Source organism: Hippocampus comes, unplaced genomic scaffold (genome assembly GCF_001891065.2).
Source record: "Hippocampus comes isolate QL1 unplaced genomic scaffold, H_comes_QL1_v1.1 scaffold33, whole genome shotgun sequence".
NCBI classification, from domain to species: Eukaryota; Metazoa; Chordata; class Actinopteri; order Syngnathiformes; family Syngnathidae; genus Hippocampus; species Hippocampus comes.
In genome coordinates, this window is record NW_017804842.1 from 1221057 (window position 1) to 1238168 (window position 17112).

The following is a 17112-nucleotide window of genomic DNA, read 5'->3' on the forward strand; positions in this document are numbered from 1 at the left end:
GCCGCCTTGCAGGGTCTGATTATGGGCGCAGAGGGACTCGGCGGAGAGGCCGTCACTGCCCTCGGCCGCCGGCTGCCGCGTGAGCTTGGAGGGCCGCGTGAAGATGCCCTGCAGGGGTTGGCACTCGAAGTAGCGCACGCCGCCCACCGAGCCGTCGTTCTTGCCCAGGAGGTCGTTGAGGATCACCCCGGCCCACTGGCCCGGGGCGAACTGGGTCTCCCCGAGGTAGGCGATGACCCCGGGTTTCACGCCGTTCACCCACACCTGCTCGCCCACCGTGTAGTCGCCCGCCACCTCGTCGCCCTCCTCCGACGCTTTGGGCGGCGTGCTGGGCTTGACCGGAGCATCTGCAGGCCAACAACATCACAATTAAAGCACTGGACCGGGGGACAAAATAACAATGGCAAAGTAAGACACTTTTACTCCACGCCGCCATAATGTGGAGGCAAAGAGAACAAAAGTTGGCATTGCATTTATTTGAGGAAACCTCAAGCGGCGTGAAAAACAGTGCCCACATTGTGAGCTTCTCCTCATCAATCCCCTTTGACCGTGTCGTCGTGCCGGCAAAAAAAAAAAAAAAAAAAAAAAAAAAAAAAGGCAAGACGTGTGTGTGTCAGTGTGCAGCACAACGGCGCAGATTGTGTCGCCGGACTCTAATTGGGACCCGAAAAGTGGGTCAGTGAGACGCATCTGCGGTTCAACTCGTTCATTCTTCGCCCGTTTTCTCTCACACACACACACACACACACACACACACACACACACACACACACACACACACACACACTCACATTAAATGTGAGTGTGTGTGTGTGTGTTTGAGTTTTGCTGCCCGCTCCACACCACCCCGAGTTGCAAACCTGCCCGAGGCTTTGTGGCCCCAATGCTGGAGGTTTATGCCCCAATTGCTGCCATATGTTGCTGTTGTTATGGAAATGGGTGACAAGTCACTCACCAATACTTCAAAATACGCGCATCCTCCTCAAACTCGCCCAAAAGGGACTCGCTATGGCACCCCCTAATACTGAGAAAAATAAAACCTGGCAAAACCTGTGTAGAAATAATATATATAGAAATATATATGAATAAAACCTGACTTCCTGTTCACCGAAAGTGAACAGAAGGTCAGCCATTTTGGTTTGAAGCTGCCATTTCGGGGTAAATTTCAAGCTAAACGCTTGTACGCAACCATCCGGGCCTCCGATTTATCTTGCTGAGGCAACACGAGGGGGCTTGGGCTAAAAAGGGAGCCAACCCGGAGCGAAGGCTCTAAACACAAGCCTCCACTTTGACCATTGTGCTCGGGCAATGTGAACAGGCGCCATTCACCCCCCCCCCACCCCCTTCTCTGCGCACAATGAAACCTCCACATAACTTTCTTCCATCTCCCAGCGTTGGCAGTGGACACACCTCTCGCCACCGGCCCGCCTCGGTTATTTACAAGCGCTTCAAATCCAGTCGCGGACAGCGGCAGATGGAGGAGGCCGAGCTAAAAGATCAAGTTGGGGCTATTGACGACACAGCTGGCGTTTTTTTTTTTTTTTGCGCAGGTGTCGCGATTGAGCCGTTCTTCATTTGTGCGGGGCAAGCGTTGAGCTACATTGGAACAAACGTGGAAAACAACAACAAAAACACTTGAGGCACATCAAGTTGAGACCACATGAGGAACACATTTTGGTCGGGTGTATTTTTCAGCTGTCAATAACTATGAGCATATGTAAGCATTTTTTTTCTTTCGTTAACCGTGGTTCCATCCTCGTCGCACAGATCCCAGCTCGGAAACAGATGTTAGGCCGCGTGCAACGTTTCACGGATTATGTTTCTGATCCCCAACTGTGGATAGCTGTAACGTGATGCCATTTAAGCCGACGGGCACAAATAAAGAAAAATGACCTCTGGAAGGACACGCGGAAAATCAGCTCGAGAAATTGCGAAACCTACCGGTCGTAAAACAAGACATGCTACCAAATGACCGGGGTCATGCTGAGGGCGGGCCCAACACTAATATCCACCTGGGGCGCATCCAAAGCAAGGAACCCCCCCCCCCCGACGAAAATGTGTTTGAGGCAAAAACTTTACAATAGTTTCGCATTTTTCATGACAACATTTAATTAGTTTGAACGAGTTTTTAGCGATGGTTTTGTTCGTTGCGTTATTTATTTGCAAAAGGCTTCATTTTAGTTTAGTTGTATTCGTTGGAGTCATAATTTTAGGATTCAAGCGGGAAGCTAACAGTCAGCGTTATTCACGTACAACCTTTTACAGGATGTCTTCGCTACGTGGGATTAGTCGCCAATCACTTTAGTACTTAATAATCATTAGCACGACACAATGGGGACCAACTTTATAAATAGTCCACATGATTACAACGTTACCATGGCTGAGCGCAAAGTGTCGCGCGGATGCTAACATGACATCAAGGCTGTAATTTAGCAGCTAACGCGTGGGAAGCAGCTATGTTTACATTGAGCAGGCTGGGATTTCATACGCCCATTTAGCGACAATTTCTACTACATTCGTTTGTGCGGTTAAAACTAGCAAACTCATTTTCCGGACACTTTGTGAAGTGCTGGTGGACGACAGACTGAGAAAGGCTTGGTGAAATCTTGGCAAACATTCAGCTCAATTTTTTTTTCCCCCCCCAGAATGGAGCGAGTACAACTTTTGTCTTCAAAGCTCAAGAACTGAACAATGAATAAAGGGTTTTACGAGGGTTACAGTAATTATATAACCATGACGATTATGTAGCGCATCATGTGTATTCCGCGAAATTGCGTGTCACGCAGCACAGCTGTGAGTCAGTAAAAAGCAATGACGACCAGACGTTTTCCTTCATTTTTCCCAGCGGGGGAGGGCGTGACTTACTGTCTTTGAGGGGCACGGGGGAGCAGGAGGTTGCGTTCCTTCCCATCGGGCTGGAATGCTTGGGCCCGCGGCCGGGGATCTTCAGACCGCTGGACTTGAGCATGTTCATGGTTTATTTGATTTAAAAAAAAAAAATGGTGAAGGCACTAAACTTGAAGGTGGTGACCGCCTCCCTCCATGTTTTGCAGCTGTAAACGTAGGAAAGGTTATTAGACAGGAAGAGGGAATGCCGCTAAAACCAACAAAAGGCAGCAGAACAGAGAGTACGAATGAACCGTTAGCCACCATGACTGGAACATACACGATGGACATGTTTGGATATTTTTCAACCGCTGGTTCATTCTACATTAGACAGATTTTAAGGGGCGTTCGCGACTAAAATAACGTGCAAAGAAAGAAGAAAAAGGAAGAATGCAGTTTTCGGTTTTTAATGCTAGAAGAATAAAGTTAGAGTTCGTTCATGGATAATTGTCATAAGTTTACGACTTTTTTTCGGAATTAATTCCAACATATCAAAATTTCTGGTTACCAAAAACATTTTTTTTTCTTGAAATATGACAACTTGCAAAAACTTGTAAAACAAAATCTGATTTTTTTTCTTTAAATCTGTCTTTTATTCTTGTATATCACAATTTTTTCTGGATATTTTTTTTTCCTGAATGACTTTTACGTGCAGTAGCCTACATGTAATATAAGAACTTTTGTCCCTTTTAAGAAAATTTCCATTGAAGCCACCCTCCTCACTAAAAAGCAGCAGTTCTTCCATTTCAATGTTTTCCACAAATTATTAGTCTCTAAAGGAAATGCAAGAAAATTGCAGGTTTTATTAGTCAGGTCCCACGGAATTTTGCCGGCACCTCTCAGTTTGATATACTGCAGCGCCTCTTCAATTTCGAGCCCAATAACAAACACAATGTTCCATCAGACCCTCGCTGAAGATGCCACACAGTTAAAAATGAACATCATCATAATTATCACACAACCCCACACCCCCACCCGTCCCTAATATTGTGGCATGTGGTGATAGCTGACACATGCCGAGCTATTAAATGGGTCAAGGATGCTGATAATTGTTCCAAATGAAAGCCTCCACCATCTTGAGGCCTGCACCTGATAGTGCTGGGGCGGGTGGATGGAGATGGGGGTACATCATGCGCACCTCCACTAAAATGCATCACTTTGCTCCATTGTTGTGAGCCACAGACTGGGGCAAGGAAGGGGGGGAAAAAACACCTCATCCCATTCAACAAAGAAAAAACAAACACAGTAAATACTCACGGTGATTCACACGAGGGTCCAGATATAAAGGGAAGCCACTTGGAATTTTCCTTCCAGGGAAAAGGGATGATGCCACTCCCTGGGCTGGGGGGGATGTAAATATGGATGCTTAGAGTGGCAGAAGGGGAGAGTCCGCCGCGTGGATCCGTTTGACGGGCTAGCACTTAGCTTCCCGAAAGCGAGCATCGAAAAACGACCTGAAGTCTCCCCAAGGTGTCGTTTTCGCACCCTGCAAATCGTCTGTCCGACTTTTTGCCCGCGACCGCGAACGCATCAGAAGCAACTTTTCTTTCTTCGTCTCTTCCCAAAAGGCACCACCCGTCTTCGCGTGACTTCCTCCGGGGCTCTTTTCCCTCGCCCACTCGCTTGTGGGTTTTCTCCTCGGTGCTTTGCTGCTGTTGTTGTGATTATTGGGGGATGAGCGCAGCCTCCCCGTAACCGACTCAACCCACACCGGCGAGACGGAACAAAGGGAGCCGGGGAAGCAGAGCCTCCTGGGGGCCGGATCAGAAGACTACAGCCTGTACCCCTCCTCCCTCCAAGCCAATAGCGCGCTCCCTTTAAAAAATGTGGAGATTTGAACCATCCATTACTTTTTGGCAAACATACGCACGCCACAACTTTAGGCTGACAACGTTTAGATTCATTTTCACCCGCCGCATATTTCAGCGTCGTTGTAATTATGAAAATTGTAACACGCAGACATTATACCCGTAAATGATGCCTTCATTCACGCTCTTTTTGCGTGAGTAGTTCAACCGGAAGCATCCAGTATAAGCACTAACAAATACACTCAGTTTGTCTAATAAAGACGCCATTATGGGAGTCAACTCAGGCCGAATTAAAACACAAAATGAAATGTGTTCATAGATTGTCATAAAATGATGTGACATAAACATAAATCGTACAGAAGAAATGGACTCTTAAAACTAAGAGATTTGGATCGGAATTTGGTGTCGACAAATTTGCTCAAGAACATAATGTTTACGTATGTGTGATACAGCAAATTTATTCAAATTTTCGTCACCAAGGCGCTGCTGCCAACACCCAAAATATTGACGCGAGGTGAGATTCACTCTCATATTTAACTTTCACGAAAACGCGATATTGCAATCGTTAACCAAATCTTGCATGATACACTTCCGGGCCGGCGTGATTTAGAACACCCTGATTGGCCAGTGGAACCACGACGCGCTGCGATTGGTCAATTCCTCCTTTTTTTTTTGAGGGGGTGATTGATGTGGCCACGCCACTGTCTCCGCGCACAATTACGTGCCTTGTCTTTCTACGTCACATCCGTTTAAAAAAATCGTTTTTGTTCAGTTTTAGACGTTATTTCGTTGTATCCGATCCTGTAAAGTTAACAAATTTGTGAATTAAAAATGAAAAGTAAAAAATATTTTGATGCATGCATTGTCCTAATCTTTTTTTTTCCAAGTGCAGTTTCCTCAAATGTCCCATAAAGGTCAGCAAAAACCAGGAAACTGGTGGTTGGATACCTGGCCGTGTTATGTAGTACCCGGCCATCATCTCTTCTTGTAATGCAACAAAACAATACTACTAATAATTAAGACAAAGAAACAAACAAACATGCATAGAAATGTACCTAACATGTAGCTTTATTAACTAGTTAGCTGGTAGCTAGCCAGTCAGCTCCCACAGCCAGGTGAAAGTTGAATGCATCGGAAGCTACCTACATAGTGTCATGCAAAAGAAATTAGGGCCTCTTTGGCTTGCCATCATTGCTTAGGACCTTTCAACCTAAAACCCACCCCTAACATATCTTACTCGTGACCAGTCTTTACAAAAAGAAAGTATGGACTTTATTACCCTAGATCCTTTGCAGCAGCAATATTTAAAGTAATTGGAAATGGGGTTCACCGCAGTTTCATGTCTTTCTTACTCACTGTCACGCAATGTCGCTGCTTATGAAAAGTGGTGTCTCATATAAATGGTGAAAAAAATTTTAACATTCTGTGCACTGAATCCGAGCGCATTACTCTCAGTTGTCTGGGTCTGCGCGACTGTATTAAACTGCCTGAAATCATGTACAACTGTTTAATTCATCCACCCATCCATTAATTCTCTGCCCACTGTATTTAAGGGGGAAAAAAACAGTTTTGTGACGGGAAGGAGGTTAGAATATTTTGAGGGAAAAATGTATTTTGAAGAATAACTATGGCATGTGTTGATGTTTTTGAAAAAAATAAAAACAAAACAGGAGCATATTTTTGAAAAAGTTCATATATCTTATATTTTTCTGTTGAAAAAAGCAAAAAGCTAACTTTATGTATTTGCTAACATAAATAAATGTTGTGCTCCTGAATTCTAATGAAATGTATGCTTTTATCAGTGTTTAATGATTTGTATTTTTGTGAGAAATAATAGTCTAGAACAAGGCAAAATGGCTGAATGTTGTTTTTTTCCCCCTGCTTCTTCTCTTTTTCATCACAACATTTCGGGATAATAACGTCCCTGTTCCGTTTCCCAATAAAGGCCTCAGTGTCTCCAGCGTTGCATGCGGGATTATTCCTCTTTTTTTTTCTAATCCCATTACGGCACCGCGTGAGGGCGACCAGGGGAAGGTGGCAAAGGTTGTTTTGTTTCGCCAATGAGAGAATGATTAACTGGCGCGTGTGTTCGACAGGAGGTGAAGGCCCGGATGACGACGCCCGGCATCTGAAGAGGATGAGGATGCCACACACGAACACGCACGCGCGCGCGGACATCCATTGTACTGCCTTTCAAATCCACCTGCTTCCCAAAATGCATTAAAAGTCTTAAATAGTGACTTTTAGCGTCGGGTTGTACGGCCGCAATTATAGTGAATTGGACAGAAAAAGTCTGAATTCTTTTTTTTTTTTTTACTGGAAAGAAGCACGGGCCACGGGAACAACTGAAGTAAGTTTTTTTCCACCCTATTTTACAGCATAAAGTTTTAAAAAGCTACAATAGAGACAAGAGTTACAATGTGATGTAAGCATATTTGCGATGTTGGACATTATACAGTAAACTGAGACATGTTTTAGCAAGCACCTGTGTCTAATCCGTATTTTATAATTTCGTTTTATTAAAGTAACGTTTCGTAAATCGTATTCTTTGGAAGCTAAAGATATCAAAAGACAAGATTTCTCATAACACCAAAAAGTTCACCAAAGCCAATTCTGGTCTTAAAAAAATAAAATAAAAATTGTGCTCAGTTGTCAACCGCAATCATTTTGGGACGTCAAAATGGACGCCAAGACAGATGTTCAGACTGTGTAACTAGCTACCTGAGTGCTCGTAAGCAACAAAAAGTTGGATAGTTAGTTGCTCATCGCTGGTTATCTACAGGAAGCTTGCAAATCGTTCAAGACAGCTGTCACTTCTGTATGTTTTTCTGAAAATGGATCCATCAATTGATGTGTCTAATATCTAGCGAGCCTGCAAATTGCCAATGGTTATTTAGCAACAAAAACAGAAAAACTGACACTAAATAATAGCTAATTGCTAGACAGATTCAAAAAGCTGGTGGTGGTAGCTGGTAATTGTAACCCTCTGTCATTTACTTAACTCTAGCTCGTTAAGTGAGGTGCTTGCCAGTTAACTTACAACATACCCAAGCGCTTGACAGCTTGCAGCCAACTAGCAACTCACCCGTGAAAGTAGGAATGCAGATTGGTAACTAGTTAATTTCTAGCCAATTAGCTACCCACAGCTACTATGGAATCTTCTCAGAATGGATGCCATGACTGCATTTGTTCACAAAAACCTTGGCACCTCAGGAGATATTGTTAATTACTTAGTTGTACTAATGTACAAGTTACTAATCTTGTAGATTAGTAGCTCTTTAGTTACTAGCTAGCTAGTCAGTTAGCGATAGCACATAATAGTAGTGATGAATAACCAATGAGCTACGAACTGTGAAGTTTCACAAATCTTGCTTGCTCGTGAGCCTCCATTCATTGACATACAGGTTAGCAATTATAACATCTGGTCAGCCATCGATGTATTTATTTTCCATTTGTTCCTGTCTTTCCCCAGGAGTGTTTGGTTTCCATGGCCTCTGCGGGTCTGGAGCTGGTGGGCTTCTTCCTGGGCCTGCTGGGTCTACTGGGCAGCCTGGTGTCCACGGCGCTCCCCTTCTGGGAAAATACGGCACACGTCGGCTCCAACATCGTGACTGCGTCGGGCAGCGTGAAGGGGTTGTGGATGGAGTGTGTCCATCAGAGCACCGGGGCCTTCCAGTGCGAGACGTACAATTCCATCCTGGCTCTGTCCTCTGACCTGCAGGCGTCCCGGGCCCTCATGGTGGTCTCTCTGGTGCTGTCCACCCTTGGCCTGGCCATCGCTGTCCTCGGCATGCAGTGTACTGTCTGCCTGGAGGGTTCAGGGGAGCTCAAGAAACGGGTGGCGGGCGTGGGCGGGTGCTTCTTCCTCGCGGCCGGCTTCATGACGCTGGTGCCCGTCTCCTGGACCACCAACAAAGTGATACAGAACTTCTACAGTCCCAGTGTACCCGCCACTCTCAAGTTCGAGCTGGGCGACTGCCTCTACTTGGGCGTAGTCTCGGCTGTGCTCTCTATGCTGGGGGGCGGCATGCTGGCGGTGTCTTTCTGTGAGGGGCACGAAGGTGGAGGACACCGGGGGAGGCGGTATGGGGGTGGAGGCTACCCGTACCCGGGGGGCGGAGGCGCTGCACCAGTGGTACGGAATCCCACCACCCTGCAAATGGGAGGCATCAGTGTGGACAGGAGAGGGCACACGTTGATTCAAAGCGGGAGCGGGAGCTCTGCGGGAGTCCATGTGAAACCTGTAAAGGCAGGATATGATGTCACAGGATACGTGTGATCTCCCAAGGACATGAGTGATTTATTCATGTTTCAGACTGACTGTGATATATATTTTTTTTAATGAAATAAATGGTGGTTTGAAGAGTGTTCAGACTTTTGAGAGAACTGTCTCAAATGCTGAAGCTATGCAACTCACGTGCTCACTAGTTATTATAGGTGGATAATGCTACTTAGTCATTTGTGTTGAAACAAAGAGCTAATTTTATGCTACTTACGTGCGGGCCACTTGCCATCTTGCTAACTAAAACGTTGCTGTTCTGCTACTGATATGAGCCATATTTGCTGTGGCTTTGGACAAAACTAGGTGGAATTTCATATCGCGCCAAAATGCTAACATTATGCTACTAACGAATAAAAGCTAGTTACGATGCACGGCTCTGGATCAAGCTTTGAGGTCATCCACCTAAAATGCTAACATTATGTGGCTAACGTGGGGACTCGTTGATGCATCTCCCTGAACTAACATACAATTTTAAAGTACACATTAAAGTCCATTCAAGAGCAACAACTGACCTACAAACAGAAAGCAGACAAAAACAACACACACGCTAGCGAAAAGGATCAATAATGGACGTGTGATGACTCAACTGAACCAACATCAGGGGCCACATTTACAAAGAGAGTCAGAGTCCTCCTAGACCGAGAGCTCCTAAATTAGGCCAGGAACACAAATAATCTGGTTGATTTTGTCTTTATGGGTGCGGGGTACTGCGTTGAGATGATGTTCTTGTCTGCTAGCTTAAACCAAGGATGCATCGGCTGCGTTGAGATGGTGTTCCTGTCTGCTAGCTTAAACCAAGGATGCATCGGTTGTTGACTTGTGACAACTTGGCTACCATTCCTTGGAAGTATGTTCCAGAGTACAAATTTAGGAAGACCGTACCGTTCTTGAGATTGAGAAACGGCTATGATCTTTGCAAGAAGGCGTGGATGATGCAGTTGCCATGTGATCTGATGCAATTTGAACCGCTTTTGAAAATGTTTGAACGTATCTTCTTCACATAGAAATTGAGCCTTGCAATGTCACAGGCCCACGTTTGGTTTGAAATTGCCGCTGGTGTTTTGCCAACACCATCTCTGTTGGACAAGGAGTTAAAAGGCCAAGATGGATGTATCGTTTCTGTATCAGCGACCCAGCCTGAAAACTGATTTCAGCTACTATCCGTGATCGTGTTCGACCACAGCTAATAGATGGACGGGCAAACTGAAAGCTAGGCCTTTCAGTTCAGCTCCATCTTTGTTACGAGAGCGCGCACATCAAGCGCAGGATGCATTACTGCATTGCGGAGTAAATGAGGTTCAAAACAGGAAACAAGGTGGACACAAATGGACGATAGAGAATTTACAGGTCATAGGTCAATGTTTTATGTTGAGAGGGAAGAAATTTCATCTGTGCTGTATGTTACACATACGTACAGCACATTTGACAATAAAGTTCAATTCAATTCAACATAGAGCAGAGGCGTCAACATGTTTTGTTTATTTCAAAGCAACTTCGAGAGTCATAAATACACATAAAGTGAAATAAAGACTACAAAAGGAACACATCAAACAGCGATGAGCATGACCCAATAAAGACATCAAGACATGCGCCTCATATAACAACACGCCCCAGCTGAACAGGAGAACCATTCGTTTCAAAAGCATTAGGCTGACACTTTGTTTGGCTTCGTTTTTGGACGGATTTGAGTCAAGCGTGAGTATCATTTCAAAAAGTTTGCAGTCGTCAAGAGTCATTTTGGGACGTTTTGTAGGAAAAAAAGCAACAAAAAAAAAGTCACACCTAAAATCCTGACCCCGACTGTCTTTCAGATGTTAGCCAGGAATTGGTTCATTTTTTGCAGTTTTTCAGTTTCACAATTTGTGATATTTGTCACAGGAAAATGATTCTGGGTCCGATAACGCTAGCCAAATGTAAACAATCTTTCAAATGTTAGACAAATTTACATCTAGTTGACCTCGATTCATCGCCGTCCAAGTTAGCATTTTTCGCAGGTGGTCAGCCAGCTGTGTCGACGCAGTTCTCATTTGCTCCTTTGTCGCCTCAGGACTGATCGATTGCAATGGCCTCTGGGCCTCTGGAGCTGGTCGGCTTTTTCCTGGGCTTGATTGGCCTACTGGGCACCCTGGTGACCACGGTGCTCCCCTACTGGGAGGTCTCGGTGGACATCGACACCAAATTTCTGGGGGTGATGGACACCAACATGAATGGCCTGTGGATGAAATGCTTCAACAAGGTGAACGGGGCCATCATGTGCGAAATGCACAAGGCCTTCCTGATGCTGCCCTACGATGTCCAGGTTTCCCGGGTCCTCATGTTGGGCTCCCTGGGGCTGTCCCTTGTGGGCCTGCTCGTCGCCGTCGTGGGCATGCAGTGCACCGTCTGGCTGGAGAGATCGCTGGTGCTCAAGAGGCGGGTGGCAGGCATGAGCGGGTGCTTCCTCCTCGTGGCCGGCCTGGCGTCGCTGGTGCCCGTCTCCATGAGTGCCAGCAACGTGATCCGGAACTTCAACATGGTCGCCGCCACACTCAAGTACGTGCCGGGCAGCTGCCTCTACTTGGGTATAACCTCGGCTGTGGTCTCCATACTCGGCGGCGGCATGTTGGCCGCGTCCTTCTACGAGGGGCAAGAGTGCGGAGGACGCCGGGGCGCCTACACGTACAAGGGCGACGGCAGCGGTGATATTCCGTTGGCGGTGGCGCGGAACACCGGCACCCTGCAAATGGGCGTGAACAGCAGGGGGCAGACGCTGGTTCGAAGTGGCGCCGGGAGCTACGTGGGAGTCCATGGGAAACCCGGAGGGTCAGCATATGATGTCACCCGTTATGTGTGAAGATGTGATGTCATACATAAAGTGTTGATTTCAGCACAATTGATCAACGCTCCTTGCCAGAGTTAAATTAAACTGTTTTGGTTTTTTTTTTGTTGTTGAATAAAGGGCTCCTCCCTCGTTACAGACTGTTGTTATATTTGTCAACCGTGGGCTTGTAAAGCCGTTGAGACTCTTTTGTGATCGAACTTTTGAGGAACTAATGCTATGCTACTAACGTGGGCGCTAGTTACGATTAATGGACTTTTATATTTATTTTCCGAAGGGAAGAACTTCTTTGAAATTAGAATAATTTGAACATCAACCAGGTTCATTCTGGAGGCTGCACTGTACTGGGTGGTGAGATCATGATTTGGAATAATGAGAGCCTTGTCTAAATTCCACAAATTCCAGGACAGTTGGAGGGGGGGTTAACCACTGCCCCCCCTTTTTTAGCTAGACCCATTCATAAAAAAACTAATTGGTACATTTTCTAATCCCACTCTAATCCCATGGGCCAACATAATGGACCTAAATACATCATCTAGTGTCTAAAAGAAAAATGAGAAAGATCCCAAGTTTTTGAAAGATCGCCACGACCCAACAATTCATAATTGATGAGGAACATGCATAAAAAAAACTCCCATAAAACTGTCAATCGTGGCTACTTCTAAGAAGTTTGTATTTACTTTTCACGTCCTCGTTTCCCGTTGGTCGGCTTCCGTTCGCTCGCGGCCAAACTCCAACACCAAAGGTTTCCCGAGCAACCGGTAACCATGGAGCAGTTGCAAAGCATCCTGGGCCGTTTCGGTGTCTCCATTTCCAAACACACACACACACACACACACACACACACACACACACACACACACACACACACACACACACAGACTTAAGTACACTGTGCAATGAACTTTAGTTTTGACAGCAGCCAGCGCGTACTCACCGGGCAGCGTGACAAAAGCCTGACCCTTCATGCGTCCTGTCAGGAGGCGATACAGCAGCGGGGATCTGTCGCTGGCCCCCTCGAACCTGGAGAACAGCGCCACCAGCTGGGCCACTGATGCATGCGGGCTCAGGTTCTTCACGCACACCACCTGGAAAGACAAATCTCAATGACTAAATAGCAGGGATAAAATTGCATCTTAAAGGTTTAAAATAAACAATTAAAATCCAAACATATTAAAATTAAATAGGCAGTGAGTTTTTTTTTTTTCACATGCCACAATTTCACCAAGGAACTATGTGGAAGTGATATGAGAAGCTTTATGCAGTGCTCTGCCAGCATCTTTCAGCAATTCTAAACCATTTAATTCTCGCGGATTTTGGATACGAATCGCGGGCAGATGTATTGCTGAAACAAATTCAACGGCCATACCCGCGAAGGTTTTCCAGGCTGGTAGTTCCGGAATCTCGGAATGCTCCGGATCCCTTCCTCACTTTCCCGGTTCTCCCGGATTTCCTGGTCCGTCACGGTCGCCACTCGCCCCGTGACAGTGAGCGGCCGACCCGAGTCGGCCCCCTCCGCCCCGCGCAAGCTACCGATTGGACGGCTGATCTCCAGCGGGGGAGCAGGATGGTCCTCGGGCGGTTCTGGTGAGCCTTCCTCTGATTGGCTGTCGCCTCCTTGCCGCGAGTCATGTGACGGCGCGGATGCAGAAAGGCCTAACGTTTGGGCAGCTTCGACGCCCTGGGGCGACTTGCTGAGAAGATCTCTGTACAGGGAGTCCATTGGATCTGTAGGTGTCGCCCCTTGTAGGCTATCTTGGTTATTTTCATCTGGAAGGGGGAGAAAAGACATTTGCATGTGGTCAAAAAATGTGTGTTCATTATCTTTGTTCACGAATGCCTGCAGTTGATTAAATAGATGACAGCCCCTGAGCATTACCCTTACCTCGATGGTAGAGTGCAGCGAGGAAACCTTGCCGGTCGCTACCCTGGAAGAGCGCCTGCTCGATCTCCATCTCGCGACGGGACAGTGGCCGGCTGGCGGCGAAGCGCTGAGGCCGCGCTAGGAGCTCCGCCCGGGCTGCAATCTTGTCCCGGATGGCCTGGAGGCGCTGCCGCTTGACGTCAGGAGCCGCGCAAACGCCGTGACACTGGAACAAATATAGGGTCGGAAAATTCTGACTTCCCACGGAAGTTGACCAGGAATGTTCCACCCCAGACTGATGAGAAACCTCCAAGTGGCACAATGACCCCTACTTGCTCAGATACTTCTGGGGCATCCCTATTTTGCCACAGCTGGATCTCGGGGTCGGTGAGGCCAAGCTCCCGCAGGCCGGCCAGCTCCTGCTCATCCTCTTGCAGCGTCTGGAACTGAGACAGGCTTCGCACGCCAGACACCTGCTCGCCAAACGGATAGTAGAGCGCCGCTGGGGCAAAGCTCCGCTTCTTGGCCACACATCTGAACCACAACATACATACTGTGAAAAAAATGTATTCATTGAAGAGATGACAACACTTCTTACTACTGCGGTCAAGCCAGCCTCCACTCGCAAAATTGAAGGCAAGTGAGCCGCCACCGCGATTGTCAGTGCTCTGCATTACGGTAATCTGCCGCCAGCGAGTTGCGTTGGCCACCTTCAAAATAAAAGCGTCTCCACCAATGCATAAACGTCATTTGATTGGGTGAAAAGAAATTAATAAAAATATAAAATAAGTAAATTCTTGGCTGTCAGGTAATGATTCAAGGAGGGAGAACAAGAACTCTCAGAACAGCACTAACAAGCGTTCTCAAGTGGAGATAGAAAATAAAGTCAATGGTAATTGTACATCAATTTCACAAAATATAAAAAAAATCATTAAAAAAAATCATGAAAACAATCAATCTGGGTGATTGCGCAACCACACCAGGTTGTCGATACACTAGGGCACGCCAGGTATACAACCACAGTACTGGCATTCAGATCGAATGTTCCAATGTTCCATCACCAATTAAAATGCCTCTCAAATATGACATTGTGAGCTTCTCTCCTTATTTCAAAAGATTCTTAAAAATGAATTTCAGTTATCCCTCAATCAAACCAGGCGTGTGGGACACGAGAGCACTCCAGGTATCCAACCAGACCACCCTCATTCGGATCTGATGTCCTCTGAAAAGTGACAAGATGGCCTGCGTTCTGACATGACCTGCATTCTAACATGATGATCTTTTCGCCCATTTTTAGAACATCCGAAAAGAAGGAATCCAGCACCCTGGCTCTTCACCCAGACCACCCTCGTCCGGATCCGATGTTGAATTTTGAAATAAAAGTCCTCTGAAAACTGGCATGTTGACCTGATTTCTGACAAGTTGGCCTGGAGGTCTGGGGGAAAATATGCCCTTATTCCCGAAAAGTTGGCCTGAACGCCTAACATTTGGACATTTTCGACCGTTTTTAAAAAATTATTAAAAAATAAACCTTCATTATCCCGTTACCTTCGTTATCCCGTGAGGGCCGTAGGTCTGGGGGTAACTACAGCCCCCCGGTTATCCAACCCGATCAGTCTGGTACGAATCCGATGTTGCATTTGGGAAAAAAACGCCTCCGAAAAGGGAAAATATGCCCTTATTCCCGAAAAGTTGGCCTGAACGCCTAACATTTGGACATTTTCAACCGTTTTTAAAAAATTATGAAAAAATAAGCCTTCGTTATCCCGTGAGGGCCGTAGGTTTGGGGGTAACTACACCTCCCTGGCAATCTAACCCGACAAGTCCCGTCCGAATCCGATGTTGTATTTGGGAATAAAACGCCCCTGAAATGGGAAGAGAGGACCTTATTCCCGAAAAGTTGGCCTGAACGCCTAACATGTGGACATTTTCGACCGTTTTTAAAAAATTATTAAAAAATAAAGCTTCGTTATCCCGTGAGGGCCGTAGATCTGGGGGTAACTACAGCCCCCCAGCTATCTAATCCAACCAGTCTGATCCGAATCCGATGTTGCATTTGGGAATAAAAGGCCTCCGAAGAGGGAAAATATGACCTTATTCCCGAAAAGTTGGCCTGAACGCCTAACATGTGGACATTTTCGACCGTTTTTAAAAAATTATTAAAAAATAAAGCTTCGTTATCCCGTGAGGGCCGTAGGTCTGGAGGTAACTACAGCCCCCCGGTTATCCAACCGGACCAGTCTGGTACGAATCCGATGTTGCATTCGGGAATAAAACGCCCCTGAAATGGGAAGAGAGGACCTTATTCCCGAAAAGTTGGCCTGAACGCCTAACGTGGACATTTTCGACCGTTTTTAAAAAATATTAAAAAATAAACCTTCGTTATCCCGTGAGGGCCGTAGGTCTGGAGGTAACTACAGCCCCCCGGTTATCCAACCCGAACAGTCTACTGACAGAATACTGTGTATTCATTTTTTATTGCATTTATGTGTGCTTTAGGTTATTACCTGCTTCTGCAACTACTACAACTACTACTTCTGCTGCAAAGTGCTCCAACAAATGTGTCAAAAAAGTGCAGAATGAGTGATCCCAATTCAGGGGCGTTTTATTCCCAAATACAACATCAGATTCGGACCGGACTTGTCGGGTTAGATAGCCAGGGAGCTGTAGTTGCCCTCAGACCTACGGCCCTTACGGGATACTGAAGGTTTATTTTTTAATGATTTTTTAAAAACGGTCAAAAATGTCCACATGTTAGGCGTTCAGGCCAACTTTTCGGGAATAAGGTCATATTTTCCCATTTCAGGGGCGTTTTATTCCCAAATACAACATCGGATTCGGACCGGACTTGTCGGGTTAGACAGCCAGGGAGCTGTAGTTGCCCTCAGACCTACGGCCCTTACGGGATACTGAAGGTTTATTTTTTAATGATTTTTTAAAAACGGTCAAAAATGTCCACATGTTAGGCGTTCAGGCCAACTTTTCGGGAATAAGGTCATATTTTCCCATTTCAGGGGCGTTTTATTCCCAAATACAACATCGGATTCGGACCAGAGTGGTTGGGTTGGATAGCCGGGGGGCTGTAGTTACCCCCAGACCTACGGCTCTCACGGGATAACGAAGGTCTATTTTTTAATAATTTTTTAAAAGCGGTTTAAAATGTCCACATGTTAGGCGTTCAGGCCAACTTTTCGGGAATAAGGTCCTCTCTTCCCATTTCAGGGGCGTTTTATTCCCAAATACAACATCGGATTCGGACCGGACTTGTCTGGTTAGATTGCCAGGGAGCTGTAGTTACCCCAGACCTACGGCCCTCACGGGATAACGAAGCTTTATTTTTTAATGATTTTTTAAAAACGGTCGAAAATGTCCACATGTTAGGCGTTCAGGCCAACTTTTCGGGAATAAGGTCCTCTCTTCCCATTTCAGGGGCGTTTTATTCCCCAATACAACA

At 46.1% G+C, this 17112-nt stretch overlaps 4 protein-coding genes across 8 annotated transcripts in view; 2 read left to right on the forward strand and 2 right to left on the reverse strand.

Annotated features, from left to right (window-relative positions):
- clip2 (CAP-GLY domain containing linker protein 2) overlaps positions 1-5254 on the reverse strand; it is a 14336-nt gene extending 9082 nt beyond the window's left edge. For both annotated transcript variants that reach the window (XM_019873167.1, XM_019873158.1), the window contains exons 1-3: positions 4144-5254; positions 2866-3053; positions 5-347 (exon numbers count right to left, since the gene is read on the reverse strand). In XM_019873167.1, the coding sequence (XP_019728726.1) occupies positions 5-347; positions 2866-2974 (452 nt within the window). In that variant the 5' untranslated portion in view covers positions 2975-3053; positions 4144-5254. The remainder of the gene's footprint in view (positions 1-4; positions 348-2865; positions 3054-4143) is intronic.
- Positions 5255-7703: 2449 nt separating this feature from the next.
- cldn2 (claudin 2) lies at positions 7704-8973 on the forward strand. Its single transcript, XM_019871611.1, has one exon. The coding sequence runs from the start codon at positions 8182-8184 to the stop codon at positions 8971-8973; it is 792 nt and encodes a 263-aa protein (XP_019727170.1). The 5' UTR covers positions 7704-8181.
- Positions 8864-17112, reverse strand: part of rbm41 (RNA binding motif protein 41) — a 20257-nt gene continuing 12008 nt past the window's right edge. For 2 of the 4 annotated variants that reach the window (XM_019873179.1, XM_019873197.1), the window contains 6 exons: positions 13991-14192; positions 13680-13884; positions 13164-13564; positions 12732-12882; positions 12475-12599; positions 11639-11748 (listed from right to left, as the gene is read on the reverse strand). In XM_019873179.1, coding sequence (XP_019728738.1) covers positions 12478-12599; positions 12732-12882; positions 13164-13564; positions 13680-13884; positions 13991-14192 — 1081 coding nt within the window. In that variant the 3' untranslated portion in view covers positions 11639-11748; positions 12475-12477. Of the gene's footprint in view, positions 8936-11638; positions 11749-12474; positions 12600-12731; positions 12883-13163; positions 13565-13679; positions 13885-13990; positions 14212-17112 lie in introns of those variants that run through there. The other 2 variants (XM_019873189.1, XM_019873205.1) reach the window with 2 other exon arrangements.
- On the forward strand, positions 10596-11809 carry LOC109516816 (claudin-9-like). The gene is made up of 2 exons (XM_019871621.1): positions 10596-10669; positions 11024-11809. Exon 2 carries the CDS (start codon positions 11039-11041, stop codon positions 11807-11809), a length of 771 nt encoding a protein of 256 aa, XP_019727180.1. The 5' UTR covers positions 10596-10669; positions 11024-11038.